This window comes from Seriola aureovittata, chromosome 19, assembly GCF_021018895.1.
Source record: "Seriola aureovittata isolate HTS-2021-v1 ecotype China chromosome 19, ASM2101889v1, whole genome shotgun sequence".
NCBI classification, from domain to species: Eukaryota; Metazoa; Chordata; class Actinopteri; order Carangiformes; family Carangidae; genus Seriola; species Seriola aureovittata.
The window spans coordinates 9,482,537-9,499,020 of record NC_079382.1 but is presented as its reverse complement, the minus strand read 5'-3'; the positions used below and the strand labels follow the sequence as shown (position 1 = coordinate 9,499,020).

At 40.9% G+C, this 16,484-nt stretch overlaps 1 protein-coding gene across 3 annotated transcripts; it reads right to left on the bottom strand.

Annotated features, from left to right (window-relative positions):
- Window positions 1–929: 929 nt before the first annotated feature.
- Window positions 930–14,313, bottom strand: rnf217 (ring finger protein 217). 3 transcript variants are annotated; one of them, XR_008826026.1, is made up of 8 exons: window positions 13,251–14,312; window positions 9,646–9,867; window positions 9,290–9,454; window positions 8,192–8,289; window positions 8,010–8,113; window positions 6,584–6,655; window positions 5,603–5,902; window positions 930–5,513 (listed from the first exon to the last, which is right to left on the bottom strand). XR_008826026.1 is itself a non-coding variant. In XM_056363183.1 (7 exons), exons 1-7 carry the CDS (start codon window positions 14,217–14,219, stop codon window positions 5,823–5,825), a joined length of 1,710 nt encoding a protein of 569 aa, XP_056219158.1. In that variant the 5' UTR covers window positions 14,220–14,312; the 3' UTR covers window positions 930–5,822. The 3 variants fall into 3 exon arrangements, 2 of the variants coding, with proteins under 2 accessions (XP_056219158.1, XP_056219159.1); XM_056363183.1 differs by having other exon boundaries at window positions 930–5,902; XM_056363184.1 differs by lacking the exon at window positions 6,584–6,655 and having other exon boundaries at window positions 930–5,902; window positions 13,251–14,313.
- Between the last annotated feature and the right edge of the window lie 2,171 nt (window positions 14,314–16,484).

The following is a 16,484-nucleotide window of genomic DNA, read 5'->3' as shown; positions in this document are numbered from 1 at the left end:
ATACCAGGCTCCTTCTGATCCTCCAAACACGATATACAGTATACCGTATGTTTTTGTGGTGGAGGTGAAGTATTCCAGCAATTTATCACTTAAGTATCTTAAGTAAAATCCTTCAATATTACAATATTCCATTACAAGTAAAATTTTTATTTTAATTCAAACGCTTCAGGAGTATTAGCATTAAAATGTATTTAAATTGCCAATAGCAAAAGGAAGTTAAACCTTAATGTGGAATAAGTTCCTTCAGAAATGTAGTAGAGCTGAAGTATAAAGTAGCATGAAACAGAAATACTCCAGTAAAATACAAGAACTTCAGAAATTGCACTTAAATCGTATCATAATTATCAAGCAAAGAAATTGGGCAGCGAACATTTCACTAGGCTGTCTGAATGTTGCCTTTTAAACGTAATATCCTTAACACTACTGCTACAACTACTACTACTACTACTACTATTATTAATGATAATGATAATGATGATAACAATAATAATAATAATAATATAGTTCAATAAGAAAGGAAGGAAAGAAAGGATTTCAGTTAGCAATATTTTAATTACTGATTTGTTATTCAATTGTTATTTTTTATATTAAATAATCCTCCATGTAATCTTAATTATTGTGGTGATATATTTTAGTTACACTGACTATGTTTGTAATATGCTGCATTTGCATTGTTCAATGTAAAAACCAAGGTTATGGGGACTGGGTTGCTGTGGCACTCTCATGACCCCTGCTGACATCAAACAGTAGTCACCACTGTGTAAGCAGATAAAAAAGAGGTTGATGTTGCTGTAACACACCAACAGACATTTATACAGAATGTCACAGAGTCAGTACTTCAAAAAGTATTAGATAAATCAGAGAAAAAAGAGTGTCAACGGAAAGGTAGTGGTGTCATATATTAATATCAAATAAGTCAAACCATGACGTTTTGGCATTTGACCCAGTTGAATTTATTCTCCATCAGATCCTCAGATGAAAACAGTGTTTGTGGCTAAGTGAGCAATGATAATATCAGCAGACATTTTAAACAGTGGCAGCAGGCGGAAGAGTGTGTTCCTGGATTGTTGGCAAATAAGGAGCACTCGAATCAAGTAAAAGACTTAAGATTTCTTTGAATAGAAATACCATTGAAAACAAAGTGGTGTATACATAATAAATATACTGCTGTTTTCCCAGCAAGTATATGTTTAGATAAGGAAAACCCTTTCTGATGTTACAGATAATACACTGTACTGCAAACTGAATATCCACAGACCTCCTGAGTTGAAAGTAACCTATATGTATCATCCCTAACAATACATTTGATTTGCTGCAGTTGACACATCTTTTTGGTATAAACACCTTCCTCCTGTAAGTTCCACACCAGCCTTATGAAAGTCATCTAATGTTGGAAACAGGGACCACTGTGCTACTGTTTCCTCATTTTAATCTACAGAATCACATGAGTGAGGTTAGCATGAGCCAGAATAACGTGACAGTATCACTTTTGCAAAAATATTGTATCTAATATAGTATCTGGGATGTAGCTGACACACTGAATTGTGGTACCTGTAAATATTTAGATGTTTGGTTTAATTTATTAATTTCTACTAAAAACAAAGGCATGACTGTACTGGACACTGGGGTAACAGACCCACAGCTATATTCAACTGTCATTCCATGTACTTTTCTCTTACATGAGGAGTTCTATGTTATCTTTGCTTGAGCTCTTCTAAGACATCCGCACCTTGGCGAGGCTGTGATATATTTTACCCCCATCTGTAATCTTTGGAGTCACACAGGGGGCTTGAACCACAGGCTGGCAAACCCTGATCTATAGTGGCTGTGAAGGCACCATTGCATATTTTAAGCCAGTATCACTGGGACTGTTACACAAACTAAAAGGCCAGGGGCATCAGCCAGCCAATACACCACAGCAAAAGAAAATCACTGGCTAAAACAACTCTCATGTCACTGACTGAATTAATATAGATCTTTTTTGTGCATATAAAGCTTGAACCAAAGAGTTGTCTAGGGTTTTGATAAATATCAGTGATGAATTCAGTAATATGTAGTAATACAATAATAAAACACAGCAGTGATGGCATTTTGACATGGAATATTTACATTGCATCACATGAATAAAAGGGTGAGGAATCAGATTTGGGTGGATATCTGTGACAAATACCAACCTTTTAGAAAACCTTATTCATTTACGTTTGTCCTGTAGCTAGACAGATGGAAGCAATTCATATTTGCAAAGACTGTCTGACAGCCAAATTGCCAAATAAATCTGACTATAAACTCTCGCTTCTAAGAAGCTCCTTGCCTCATCTGAACAAATGTTAGTTACCTGATAAATTATGTGTATGATTAATCAATTATCAAAGATGCCATATGTTATTTTTTGACAATAATCAATAGATCAGTCATTTCAGCAGTGATACATTATACACTACGGGGCAGCTTTTTTGGTAATATATTGTGGAAACTGTTTCAAATATGCGTTCATATCACGAAGAAAAACAGCCCCTAGTGAATAGATTTTCAGTTCACTCTGCTGATACATTTCTCTGTGCTGATGACAAGTTAAAATACAAATATCCATCATACTCTGTCAGTCAGTCTTATGTCAATCAAAAAAAAAAAAAAGGAGAAATTTAATATGTCAGTGTAGTACTAGCCGAGCAGTTAGATTAAACATGTATACGATAAAACATTGCAAGTCAACAATGGTTTCAGTATTTTGTGTTTGGCGCATAACTTACACATTCAATTTCCCAGTGCTGACTCACTAACACACATTTTTTCTTCCCAGCTTCAACCCCTGATCTCCACAGAGGGTTCACAACGCAGCTGAGGGAGGCTGGGAAACACAGACAGTGTTTGCAACACTGAGATATTTGGATCTCTTTTGACACTCGAGTGTCCTTTATTTCCTGGAATTAAATATGGTTGCTAAGCAGCTCTAGGCGAACCTATCAGGAAGCATTTTGAATCTGCAGTGCTGTTCAGCGATTTCTGTGGCACAGCTCATGTAGATGAAGAGCTCTGGGTACAGTGAACAGAAAACAGACTCCCTGAGAGTGCATTTAAACCCAGATTCAGGACCTCTTATGGCTGCTGAAATCAGTGTGTAACAATATATTCTGTGTGTCCTTTAGGAACTTTGTCTGTACAGTTTGACTGCACTTGACAGTTGTTTTTTTTTTTAAATTAAATCCCAGATGTAGAAAAATGTTTCAGATCCCTGGGATAAAGCCAAGCTAATGGCATTGCTCTGTAAAAATGTCCCACATGCATGAACATCAACGCTGCTTTTCCTTCATGCCTTAAATCCTGGATTTAGTGAAGATTCAGTGATGAAACGTGCTGTAACAATCAGGTTATATTCCACTGGTAACCACTACGGATTTGAAAATGCACTTATAAAAACAAACTATAGTTTCCCCCTCAACCTTTCATTGTTGTATCATTCCATATCTTTTTCTCACTGTGCTGTAACATCCCTTATGTGCAGACGTATTGTGCTTTTCCTCCTCTTCTTGTTTTCCTACAGTCTCTCCTTCGTAAGCCTCTCATGAAAGAGCAACATAGCAAAAACAGGTAGCTCGCTCCATGAAGTGGTGGGAAAAAAACACACAATAAAAATCTGTGACAGGTGTACTTGACCGCAGCGTGCACCACTGGTAGCTCTGAGTTATTTTTTCACATATCAGAGGCTCAAAAGCATCCAGTTTGGATTGCTTTTTGTGGGTGAACAGCAGCTACAGCTCCAGTGGGTGTGCACCCCCTGTTTTCCCAACTGAGCCTTTTTTGTACTGTAACTGTCACCTCCACTCACAGCTGAGGTCAGAGGGATGTAAATCCAGTTACACCTCAGAGGACAGCATGGACAAGAGATGTTAGAAAAGTGAGAGATCATAGGGGTAAAAAAAAAAAAAAAAAAGAAGCAGTAACACAAAAATTGAGGAATGACAGCAGGGAGGAGAAAAGAGGGATAAGTGAAGGACAGCGAGCTGGCTGCTGCCAGGTGACGAACTTTAAAGCTCTTGAAAATCTCCTGTTTCCTGGCAGCACCCCACGTGTGTGCTTTCGTATATGCCAGTGTGAATGAGTTAAGAGGGTGTGTGTATGTGTCTATGTTAAAAACCACTATGCAAACTCTGACAGACAGAAATCCTCCTTTCACTGCAAAAAAAACTGAAACAATACCAAACATTTTCATATCAATTCTTGAAAAGCTTGAAAACCTGATAACCTTATAACTTACATTTGCGTAATTTACCATATATTCAGTGCACAGCAACCTGATCTAGCGTCTATACTCATATTTTAAAAATCTAGCATCCTGTTTACCTTTTTGGCAAACCGCCATCCACACTACCTCAAAAAGCAAAGTCAAACCTTCTGTTTATCTGCTGGGACCATTTGCAACAGTATGTTCAGTCATTTTAAGTCTTAGCCTTTGCATAAGCACTTCTGAACGGTTTCCAAACGTCTTTTGCATAATTATGCCAACAACCTGTGTGACCTTGTGCAGACTCCACAATACACTGACAGCATCACCACCTAAACCTCCGCAAAAGGCAACCCCTAAAAAACAAAAAAAAACAACAACAAAGGAGCAGGGTCAACTGTCTGTCCTGCCACATTCAGCGTTTTGTTTTGGCACAATTACCATACAGCAGACTTTCTTTTTTTTTTTGATGATGCAGATACTGGCATACAGTATGTGGGCACAGCAGAGAAGAGCTGCCAGCCAGGGAGGGTGCATGTGTGTGTGTGTGTGTGTGTGTGTGTGTGTGTGTGAGCCACCATCCAGCCAGGCAGTGAGGAGGGGTGAAAGGAGAGTGAGGAAGACAGAGACAGATAGAAAGAGGAGTTGATGGAAAACCACAACAGAAACAATGGAGGCTCACTAAAATTCTATCTGTGTTTTCCAATATTTCATTCAGAGGTCACTTTCAGTCACCTTCAAGCCTTATAGCAAGAACTTGAGATCAGGCAGAGTCAGTATTATTCAGGGTAGCCAAGAATAGCAGTGTCTGAGTAGTATCATCCTTCAAGTTTAGTCCTTTTATTTTCCACAGTGTGCGCTTGTCAGAAACACAAATTGCAATGGAAATTGTCAATATCCGATGAAAACTGCATTTCCAACAGAGGAAGAAGAACAAAGTCAATGTCCAGTTGTTGTTGCATCAGTGAGAACTCATTTCTCCACCATGGCTTGTTCCGAATTCAGCTTCCATCTTACATCTTTTCCTCGCTACCTGCAGCGCAAGCAACTTTTACAATTAAGGACGATATTATTTCCTCGTATTTCCGCGTTGTTCACCTGTGAATTCCTCCAGTGAGCGTTCCTTGTAACATTTTTCTGGTAATCAACATTATCAAATCCTCTCGTCTACAAAATCTATAATTTGTAACATATCAGCAACGGGCTCCCAGCTTCTTCTTTTAATGTATTCTCACAAGTGCGGGTGTAAACGAAACTGACTCCGTCCGCAAATGTGCACTGCTGAAACTTTCTGTAATGTGTGTGGGACAAGGGTTGATCAGTAGGAAAGTCCTAACAGTTATGAAAGTTTGTTACATTTTAAGGGATTCAAACACTTACTATCCATTATGTGAGCAGCACTGTACAAAACAGCAGTTCCTCCAGGATTCAGAAGGGGTTTTATGTCTGTTTCAGCTTGAATATCCAAGTCAGGTTCATTTTCTGATGTTCCTCTCACACTTTTGCGATGACTCAGGCTGGCATGTCTGTCCCTGAGGATATGTGGGTGTTGTCGATTCAAGCTGTGTGAGCGTGGTCTTGATGTAGTGCAGGGCAGGTGTCAGATCCACCGTCCAGAGCCCTGAGTGCGCTGCTTCTTCTTCCTCTTACACACATAGTAGACCGGGAAAACTACCAAACCTGCAGACAAGGAAGGTGTTTGTTGAGATAAAGACACAACAAAGTGGGAGAGGTATGCATTAAAGCAAAAATAATTGTTTCTGATGATACTGATTGAGTAATATCTCATGACATTTCCACATGGATTTGATTTGATTATTCCATTTTACAGTACACTGTGAACAGAATTGGCATATGTGAAATTAATTGAGCTGAAAAAGAAAGGATTGGAGGCGCTGATTCTATTCATGATGGAAATAAATATGAATCTGCCATCACGGCATGTTAGCCTGCAGTGGATCATCTGTCAGACATACAGACACGGGAAAGAGATTAACTCTAATTATAGTTCAGCTGAGGCATCAATAGTTCACAATACTGTCTGACAGGCAGCTCAGAGAGTCTGCAGTTGGATGATGATACTAGTAAATGTAGTTCCAGGAAGTAAAAGTCAGTCATCCAGAGAGTGAAAATCTGTATCTACAACTTTGCATTTTTAAAAAAAAATCAGGAACAGTTTCCTTGTCTTTCACATGAAACTCAGAGATGCCCATAATGTCATTGGCAGTGGAGCTGTTTTGCTGTGTGGAAGAAAGTATCCGTAATAGAGCCAAACCATTTAGCTGTTATCTGTTTACGTTTCTCCTCTGGAGCTTCACCCTGATTAATGTGCATGTGTGTTCATGTGTGTAATTATGTTACCTATCACCAGTGCAAGAGCTCCAAGCACCACGACCAGTAGAATGACCACTGGAGCTATCAGCACCTTAGTGGCTGCAGAGAGAAACGGAGAGCGAGGAGAACAAGAATCATCCATAATGAATAACTGCTCTTTCAGATGGGATGGAAATTACATTGTTCAAATTTAATGGTTTGTTTTGTTACATTGTAAATAAAACTTCAATGCATCCCTGCAGAAATGTTAAGGTGTTCAGACGCCAGTGTGGAGTTATGCAAGTTACTTAATGCAGAACAGATTTCAGTGAAAATGATCAGCTCCATCTACAGTTAAATGTTTCATATTAAATGCAAAATCTATGGCGCTAACAGGCCATGGCATGAGAACAGTGATGAGAGCTGTAATGAGTAAACGGTTCTTGTTAAGGGACAAATTAGCTCCCAGTCCGACAGGCTCCCTGCTGATATAACGAGCTGTAGCTGTCATGGAGAGCAGAGTCAAACAGATCTATCAGAGGAGTTCAACTTCCTGGAGGCTTACTAGTGAATAAGTGTGAATGGATAATTACGGCTAACATAATCTGATATGTGATGCTTTCACACTTCATTAGAAAGCTTTTCTCAGTGGCATCTGCAAGTTCAGTCAGATATAAATGCATTCCCTCGTGTCACAGTGATAAGATACAGCATGTTGCATTTTGCAGAGCCTTTCCAGAGTTGTGGCTCTATGGGTAGCCAGTCCACCACTTTGGTGCAGAATGAAGGTATTAATGACTAGCTACCTTCATTCCCACCAGCCTCAGCTGTACTTTGTGTTTTCTGCAAATTAGCAGATGTCAGCATGCTAACATGCTAAACTTAAACATGTTAAAAATTCTATCAGCCTGTTAACATTGTCATTGTGAATGTATTAGCACAATGCTGTTAGCATTCAGCTGAAAGCCCTGCTGTACCTTAACCTCACAGAGCTGCTAGCATTAGTAGTAACAAGCAGCAGACTGTTGTTATCTAACACATGAAGAGAGAAAAAAAACTACTCCACTGCAATTTATATCAGTATTACTCACTCTCACTCTAATTCACAATTATAATCCCCTGCTGAGTGCAAAGTGTTCTCACCGGTTCATTTTGAGTCATGGAGAACAGAATTACAGTATATAAAGCAGTTTGAGAGAAGGTACATACACTGGAAAGAAAAGCTGTTTATCATCAACACTGGGTTATTGCCGCATCAACTGCATCAGCTACACTGAATCTGGTGCTTTGTTAAAACCCTCAACTACTCCAATAAAACAACAGAAGACACAGAAGCTATATTAGTGTAAATCTCTATTTTTTGGACATCATGCTGGGAAAAAACAATCCTCAATCAATCGGAATTAAAAAGCTCATCTGGTCCAGATTCAGGATTCTCTTTCCCCCCGCCACATATTCATACACATCAACATACCACAGACAGAGCCTCTAATGAGCCGTCTAAGATGAGGTTTATCAGGCAGATAGCGATACTTGCAGCCAAACACGCTGAGGTTGGATGTATGGTCCCCAAAAAACCTGCCAACAAAGATGGTGAAAGATGAAGTCAGAGCTGCGGGAAAAACGACAGCTGCAGAAAAAAAAAAAGACACTAACCTTAGGTGTCGATAGCGTTCTCCACAGCGGTAGCAGAAGTTTGTGTTACACTGTGTACAAGTCATATGGTCACATCCCTCTGTACGCTGAATATGGATCTAAAAACAGGAAGAGGCAAAAACAGGGAAGATAGACAGAAACATTTAACAGTTTTCAGCCACCACATTCTATATTCATTGCACTGACAAAGAGCTGTGTGCATTATCTCAAAAGCCTGTCATCCAATTGGAATACATCCTTATAATGACCAAGTCGAGTCAGCTCAGTTTATTCTGAAAGACATACAATTCCCCAATGTTACTCACATTTAAAAGCAATACTGGCAGAGGTTTCTCTTATTTTCACACCAAAATCTATAAGAATGTGGTTCAGCATCCGTTGAATGGCACAGCAATGTGCATGCAGCAGTGCAGTTAATGGATCTTCACTTCTGGCTGCTGTAGCAGTGAGCAGTCTTCCTATAAACTAGGCATTAAGTTCAGCTGCTCTCAGCTTCTTTTCCAGCTAAACACAGCATGACACCAATTTGTTAGCTTCACAGTCACCCTGCTCCCAGAGCAGAGCAGAAATTCAGAGACATGGAGCAGCAGTGTGACAAACACAGATGGTGAGCATTTGCTGCTGTGAGCAAACATTTCCCATATACCGGTAATTAGCTTAATTTACGTCTTCCTTTAGTCATCTTCTGACAGTCAAATTAGATACTGTGTAGACTAACTTGGTTGTAATGAGACTGAGAGATAAGACCAGCCTGGTTTGATGACTGCGAGAGTCCACCAGATATGGTTTTGCTCTAGCAGAGACATCATTATTTTTTTCAATATGTTCACCGTCTATGCGTCTCTGATCTGCTGTAACACATGCACTTTAAATCTGTGCGTCCCTCTAGTTCTCTATAGCTCCCCATCCATCATCCATCCCTGCTTTAATGCTTCTTTACCTTCATTGATTTATTCTTCTACATTGATTCCATGCTCCATCAGTCAACTCCCTTTCCATTTACCCACACCCACCTTACACTGCAGCCGCAGCCGGCATTCCTCACACACACTAAGATGCTTTACAGTTTGTATCCTCTCTACTATCCCCAGTTCTTACCTTGCACTGTGGACATTTCTGGGCGTTTCTTTGTCCATGTTCAATGACACTTGCCCATGTTCGTAGCAGCTTGTCTCCTTTTCTGTAGTCGCGACATTTGAGGCCATTGTGCCAGGGCGCATGGCATTTAAAGCACCACACAAACTGGCAATTGCTACACTGGATCTACAGTAGGGACAGGAGACAGTAGATCAATGCTCAGATTACTTTTTATTACTTTAGTAGATGGTATATATCAGCAATATGTGGAATTTAATTTCACGTATTTCACTGAATATTGCTGTAAAATATTTAATATCTTTCTTATGTTCTCCGTGCAGCAGCTGGGGGCATGTGTATTCTAACTGTCATCTTACCTTGTACTTGTGCTCGGAGTGGTTGGGGTTGTGCTTCTTCAGAGAGGTGAACTGACTGCACTGGGGGCAGGGCTTGGTGCTCGAATCCAGCTGATTCAGCTCCAAAAAGTAACGATATTTTGCCACATCCTCATTGGCCAAATGGGAAATCACCACTCCCTCCTCCAGGTTGCCACTGCACTCTGTGATCGGACAGCTGATGTAAGGTTTGGCCACTCGCACCTGGGAAACATGACAGACAGGAGATTGATAGTATTGTGCAAGACCAGCAGGAAAGTCACAACAACAATTTGTATGTGAACTAACGATTGAATATCAACTAAATGTCACATTTGGAATCTGTGTGCTTCAAGCAACACTGCTGCATAGTGTGTTTTTATGGTGGGTCTCTCTGTTAAAGCGATGGACTACAACTATCAAATCTACATATGGAATATATACACATCACTGATGGGAAATGGTTAATAATTTACCACAGAATAGAGGAAGGGATAGGTAGCTGAGTGGAAGACTGAAGGAGGCAGTGGAGAGAGTGGAAGTTAATATGTATCAAGACACACACACACACACACACACACACACACACACACACACACACACACACACACACACACACACACACACACACACACACACACACACACACTTTAATCCAAACCAAGTGCCTGGCAGTCAGTTACAGCAAGTGGACCTTATCCACACACTAATTACACGGTCAGGTCATTCAGTCACACACTAAATTTAAAATCACAGACACTGACAGAAACGATGGGGAAAACACACTTCTCAAAGATAGATTAAATTGAACAATGTTAAGAGGTTTGCACAAACTAAACACTGAACTACATTTTGAGACAATGATTTACACCTTCAGGGCCATCTTTATACCTGCACACAGCGGAGTAGTGATGCTCTCAGTTTAGTGTGCACTATTTCATAATCTAAAAATAAAACATTAATTTAGGGTACTCAAGTCACTGTATGTTTTATAGTGTCACATAAGTTAGTAATACTTTGTTAGGGAAGAAGACACATTTTCTGAGTTCAGTAAAACACCAAAACAATACAAGTGTGTGTTCAGATCTCATCTAACTGTGATATAGTAAGCATCAAAGGTAAGACTAGAGAAACACTGAACTTCCTCTTCTCATTCTCTCGCATCTTTTTTCCTCCCAGGGCATCTCCTCCTCTCCAGTTCCCTCTCTCTTTCTCTTCCTCATTTCATATTTTCTTTCTGTCTTATTCTCTCTCTCCACACTTTCAGTCCATCAAAGCCAGTGAGACCTGTTGTGCTGACACATGATAAGGTATTTTGTCAGTGTGTGTGTGTGTGTGTGTGTGTGTGTGTGTGTGTGTATGTGTGTGTGACTCTGTGAGAGAGCGTGTGAAATGACAGCAGACAGAAAGGAAAGAACAATAGCATAGGCCTCTGACAGTGTTACACCTAATATCCCCTAAAGCACGTGCACACACACCCACACATGCACACACACACCCATCCATCCATCCACCCACACACAGACTAAAAACCTATTACATGATTATGAAAATGTATCCTCTGCAGGCATGAGAGCTGATGTGTTAGGATTGTTGCCACAACACTAACCCCTGCCAGACTGGTTGAGCAGGTTTGGACTGCTGCCACTTTCTGTCTCTCACGTACACGTACACACACACACACACACACACACACACACACACACAACACACACACACACACACACACACACACACACGTCACTAAGTGTAGAGTGTTTAAAATGTGGGTTACTTTGTTCTGCATTTTCACTGTAATGGGGTGAAACATAACTCAGCATAAAGACATACACATGATGCAAACAGTAAAACAATTGAGCTTAAAATGTGCACAAGGCTGTGGTGACTGTTAGCTCAGCCAGAGCCAAAGCTAGTACCACTTAGTGTCAGTATGCAGTGACATTATAGTTTGGCATGTCTGAGGTTGGTGCACATTGTGGTGTTGTCATCTTTACAGTAAAATTATGATTTGATCAAAAACATGCCAGTTAATAATCCTAATCATAACAATATATTTGGTACATAATGTCTGACAAAAAAGGCTGGTATGTTATGGTAGAGTGAATTCTAGTTTGTCACTTCAAACGGGCAAGATCCACAGCTACTATATCCCTGTTTATAAATCTAAAAATAAGTCCAACAATACTGCCTTAATCTAAAGAGGCTGATATATAACAAGTAAGTTGCTGGTTTAATCCCTGGCACATGATTAGAACCAAACCAGTGCAAACCAGCCTCCTACTGCATCCATCTACCCTGACTGCCCACGTGCCCTGAAGAAAGGTACAAAATCCCCTCCCAGGGTCCTTTTTAAGTTCATATACTGTGATCTCTCTGACTTAACGCTCACTGTACCTATTGAGGGTTAACACCAAGCATGTGTTCTTAACTAAGAGTGCAGTAGATTAACAGAAAGAAAATCCACCCTCACAGGATAGTTTACATGACCCTTATCTCATTCTCAGTGAGATTATCAAAGAGTCAGCGTGTGTCTGTGTTTATGATTATTCATGCCTTGTTATCAAAGAAAGATAATTACAGATACAAAGTAGTCTATAGAACTGATAAAAACTGTTTCATCAGATTTAAGCAGATTATCGCTCCAGTAGCAATGTCCTAAGATTGTTATGTATCCCCAACGTGTAAACTTTACAATAACAGACGCCAACAAAGGCTTTATCAAGGCTGGAGTTATATTTTGAAGGTTACTGACTGGCACCAGCTCACGAACAAGGCACTTAAAGAAAAAAAAAATCCATCATGAGACACTTTAGCTTTTGTAGGAGGCAGTCCCTATTTCCATGGCAGCTACACTGTAGATTAATGGAAGTAAATGTTTCATCTATCAATTATTCATGTTCTTGATGAATCAGTGTAAATCACCATCAGGATCAATGAATAAGATCTCTGACTAGACTCTTTATTTTTGCATAAATATTCAAATGTCATACAGGGAGAAGTACTTTGTACAAAAACCCTCCTAAGTGCCTCAGTGAGACATGCTGTGTCCTCATTAGGACTTCAACCATTACATTGCACGATGCACATCAGAATACAAATACTGTATCTGAGGGTGGAATCTTACTAAAATAGGTGAGCGTTAGACGAGGAAGTTCTGCTGAATAAGCCCAACAATGCACAAAGTCTGCTATTGTGAAAAGAAATCCTTCCCAAGTCCCAGTTTTAGTGCAGAATGTGTCAGTGACCCAGATTCACAGAAAAATAGTTATCACAAGATAAGGAGACCTGCAGATGTTGAGCTTTGACACTTTCGTAATAATTACATAAAACTTTATCCTAATTAACAATGGAGAGCCCCTTTAGAGCCCTAATCCAGATATTTTTATGAAATATTTGAAACATGTGGGGTCAGGTCGTTGAGGATGAATCAGAGTATTTTTCCACAGTTCCCAGAATTTTTAACAATGCCCCTGCAGTGGGGCAGGTAAGCTGCCATAACATTAAAAGTGACGGAGAAGATAGTTTGTGTGTGTTATTGATGCTGAAGTACACTTAAACCAGCTGCTGAGTGACCCTGCGATCCCTGCCTCCCCCAGCCCCCCACCAACCTGAGAGCTGACGTAGAGCTTCAGACACTCGTCACACACGGCCTTCCTGCAGCAGGGCAGAGGTGCGATGGTTTTGTCTTCCAGGCACACCCGGCAACTCTGTATCGCACTCTCTGCACCGGCCTGCGCCCTGTACAGCTGATGGGAGATATCCCCGAACGGATCCACCAGGTCTTCCAGAGTATACAATGCCGGTTCGGGACTCGAACCTCCTTCCTGTCCTGTCTCCAAGTCCATTTCTGGTGCGTCAGACGTGACCGTCTCATCGTAGCGGTTTGTGATATCAGCGTCTTTTTGATGACTGTCGTTGGCGATGCAGTAAACAGTGCAGTAGACGTGTTCTTTGACACTAAAAGACTCATCTAAACTTACTGTGTTGTTGTCACTGGCACATATATGATGGCACTGAACTACATGTGCATCCGAAGTCGTTAACTCGCTCGAGGTTGGCTCGTTTTTCGTCGCAGCTTCGCCCGTTTCTCGGTCCGACTTTTTACAGTCGCCACACTCACTTCCATGACCGTTCGTAACGTCGTTGTTAACGTTTCCTAGATGGTTTTCAAGCTCGGCGCCGCACTGCATCCGACCGCTTGTGTTCAAACGGAGAGAGGGAGACTTTGACACCCCGAAATTCCTCCTCAAAATCTCGACAGCGCTCGCCCTCCTCCTCTCTCCTCCGCCGTTGCAGTTGTTGTTGTTATTGCCCTCCGCATCCTTCTCCTCCTCGCTGCTCCTCTCCTCCGACTCCCTCTCTCCTCCGTCGAGTGATAACCGAGAGTTTGATCTGGTGACACGTCGGTTTAAATCTCTGACCTGCCGCTCAACTTTACCGTCCGTGAGGGAAGTTTCTGTCGGGAGGTTGCGGGACAATTTCACCCTCCCCTCCTCGAAACTGCTGATAAAACTCGGCATTTTACAGGCGTCAGCTATCGGTCCGTCATCTTCCATCCCCGGTTTGGCTCTCCCCATCTGATGAGCGGCTCTCTCCCGGACGGACCTCCGCCTGTCGCTCTCTTACACAACTCCAACCAAAACAAAACAAAGCAGGCAGCTCGATGCTTCCGGGTCTCGTCGTCAGCATGCTGAAGAGCAACGATAGGCCGAGGGGAAGCCTAGTGGTGGACTGCAGCCCTGGCAGATCCAATACACAGTAGTAGTATGGCCAGTGCTGGATTAGACTGGAACCGGGCACAGCAGGCAGCCGACCTGGGTCTTCAGAACCCCAGGGCCCCAAAATGTAACTGAAACTTTGTTTGGCAATATCAGCTAAAATGATAAGGGCCTTAAAGTGGATCCTGCTTCTTTACCTAATATTGAGGCCCTGTCTTGATAAAAGTCCATGTGCCAAAAGTTTCGAGACAAATTGTGCCAGTTTTGTACATGTGTTGCATATTCCTACATTAATGAGTTAAACTGTCACACAGTAAATCTGGGAACAACAGAAAAAACTGTTCACACTGCACTGGGAATATGGCAAAGGGACTGAGAGCCAGCAGTCCCTTTCCGTCCCAGGGTGCCTGTAGGTTAACCCAGCTATATTGGTGGCAAATTGATGATTGTCACTGTCTGTGGTGAAGACAGCTGTCTCATACATAAAAGACATACAATATGTGTGTTATTAATAATTCAAATCATCTGTTATCATGGAGGAGATACATTCAAGGCAGCAACGTACAGTAGTATATATATCAGTGGATGACATTGACTGCTCAGTTGTCATGGTGATGGCTCATTTACATGCCAAGTCATATCTTTGACAGCTGAACGACGCGTCCACTGATGAAGACCTTGAGATGCAGTTGTAAGTTCTAAGTAATGCTGCTAAGTGGACCTTGACTTAGTATTGCATTTACTCTTTCCAAGATCAAGAATGAAACTTCATGCTCAAATAAAATCTATAATTTGAAGCATGTACCCAACTCTAGAAAAAAAAAGAAACTGCAGAGAAAACTTGTTTACTTGTTTTTTTTTAAGTATAAAGAGTGCATAAACTATGATTTTCCTTGCCTGTAGATTGTGCACATCTAGATATGAAATTTCAAACTACTGCTGCTTTTCTGCCAATAGGTGGTGCAGGTAGGACTGGAACTGCAGGTACATAACTCAACTTCTGCATTTAGGTGATACAGTATTTGCTGCTTCACATCAATGAAATACACAGTATACTGTATATGAGGGTATAACTGAGAGGGGAAAACCATCAAGCTCACATATGCACATCCGCCCAGCCATTGACCTTGAGCAAGACACATTTTGCTTTTATTATTCCCACTATTATTATTATTACCAGTGGTGATAGTCCCAGCTGGTTAGTTTAAGGCTACATAGTATTTGAACGGTTGTAGACCTATTACCGTTCATTACATCACACACACAATTCTCATCTCCACAAAGTCCCCCTGTAACCAGAACTCGATGGGGAAAGTGACACTTGAACACTGAAGAATGAATGTAATTTGGACAGGCACCTTTTTAGTTCAGCGTTGTTGGCACAACTTTCAAATAAACCTAACTGGGGCGCTTGTAAAATGGGTTGTTAGCTCTGTTACAATTTCTCATTAATGCCATAGGGCCCAAGCCACACGGTAATTAGTTTGCTTGTCCTGGCTGTGCCCAATTGGTTTTAGGGGAGAATGCCAACAACGTTAAAAAGCTTTTACAAGTGCCAGTCTCAGTTTATTACATAAAGCCAGAGAACCCATCAGACGTTTTCAGGAGTGTGCAGCTCCACACTATGCAGGTCCAAAAGTGGGGACGGTGTGCAGTCGAATAAATATTTAAACTACTTCTAAACCTGAGCGGTTACTCTACCAGAAACTCAGCTGAATGCATCTGTAAAGAGGGTTTTTCTACCACACTCAAGAGGTTTTCAGTCTTAATTGGGTATTTATTTCATGTTTTACTTAAACACTACTATTCTCAAGGATTTATACATTGAATTTGCACTGGTATACTTCCTTGGCAAAGGAATAGTAGTGCTTCCTGGCAATGGGTTTGTGTTTGAGTAAGTAGAGGAGATACTGATGTACTCTATGACTGATAAGGATGTATGAACTTAAAATAGTGATCAGGGTTTGTGTTTTTCCCTAAGTTGTCTTTTAGGAACCTGTTTGAGAGGCTTTATTTCAATAACCTAGGCTGTGAATACTTTGTCATTTGCATGCATAATGTAGCAGATAGAAATAATTTGTGTACAAAAAAATGTCTGAAACGTGTCAGAGAACAGAGGACACA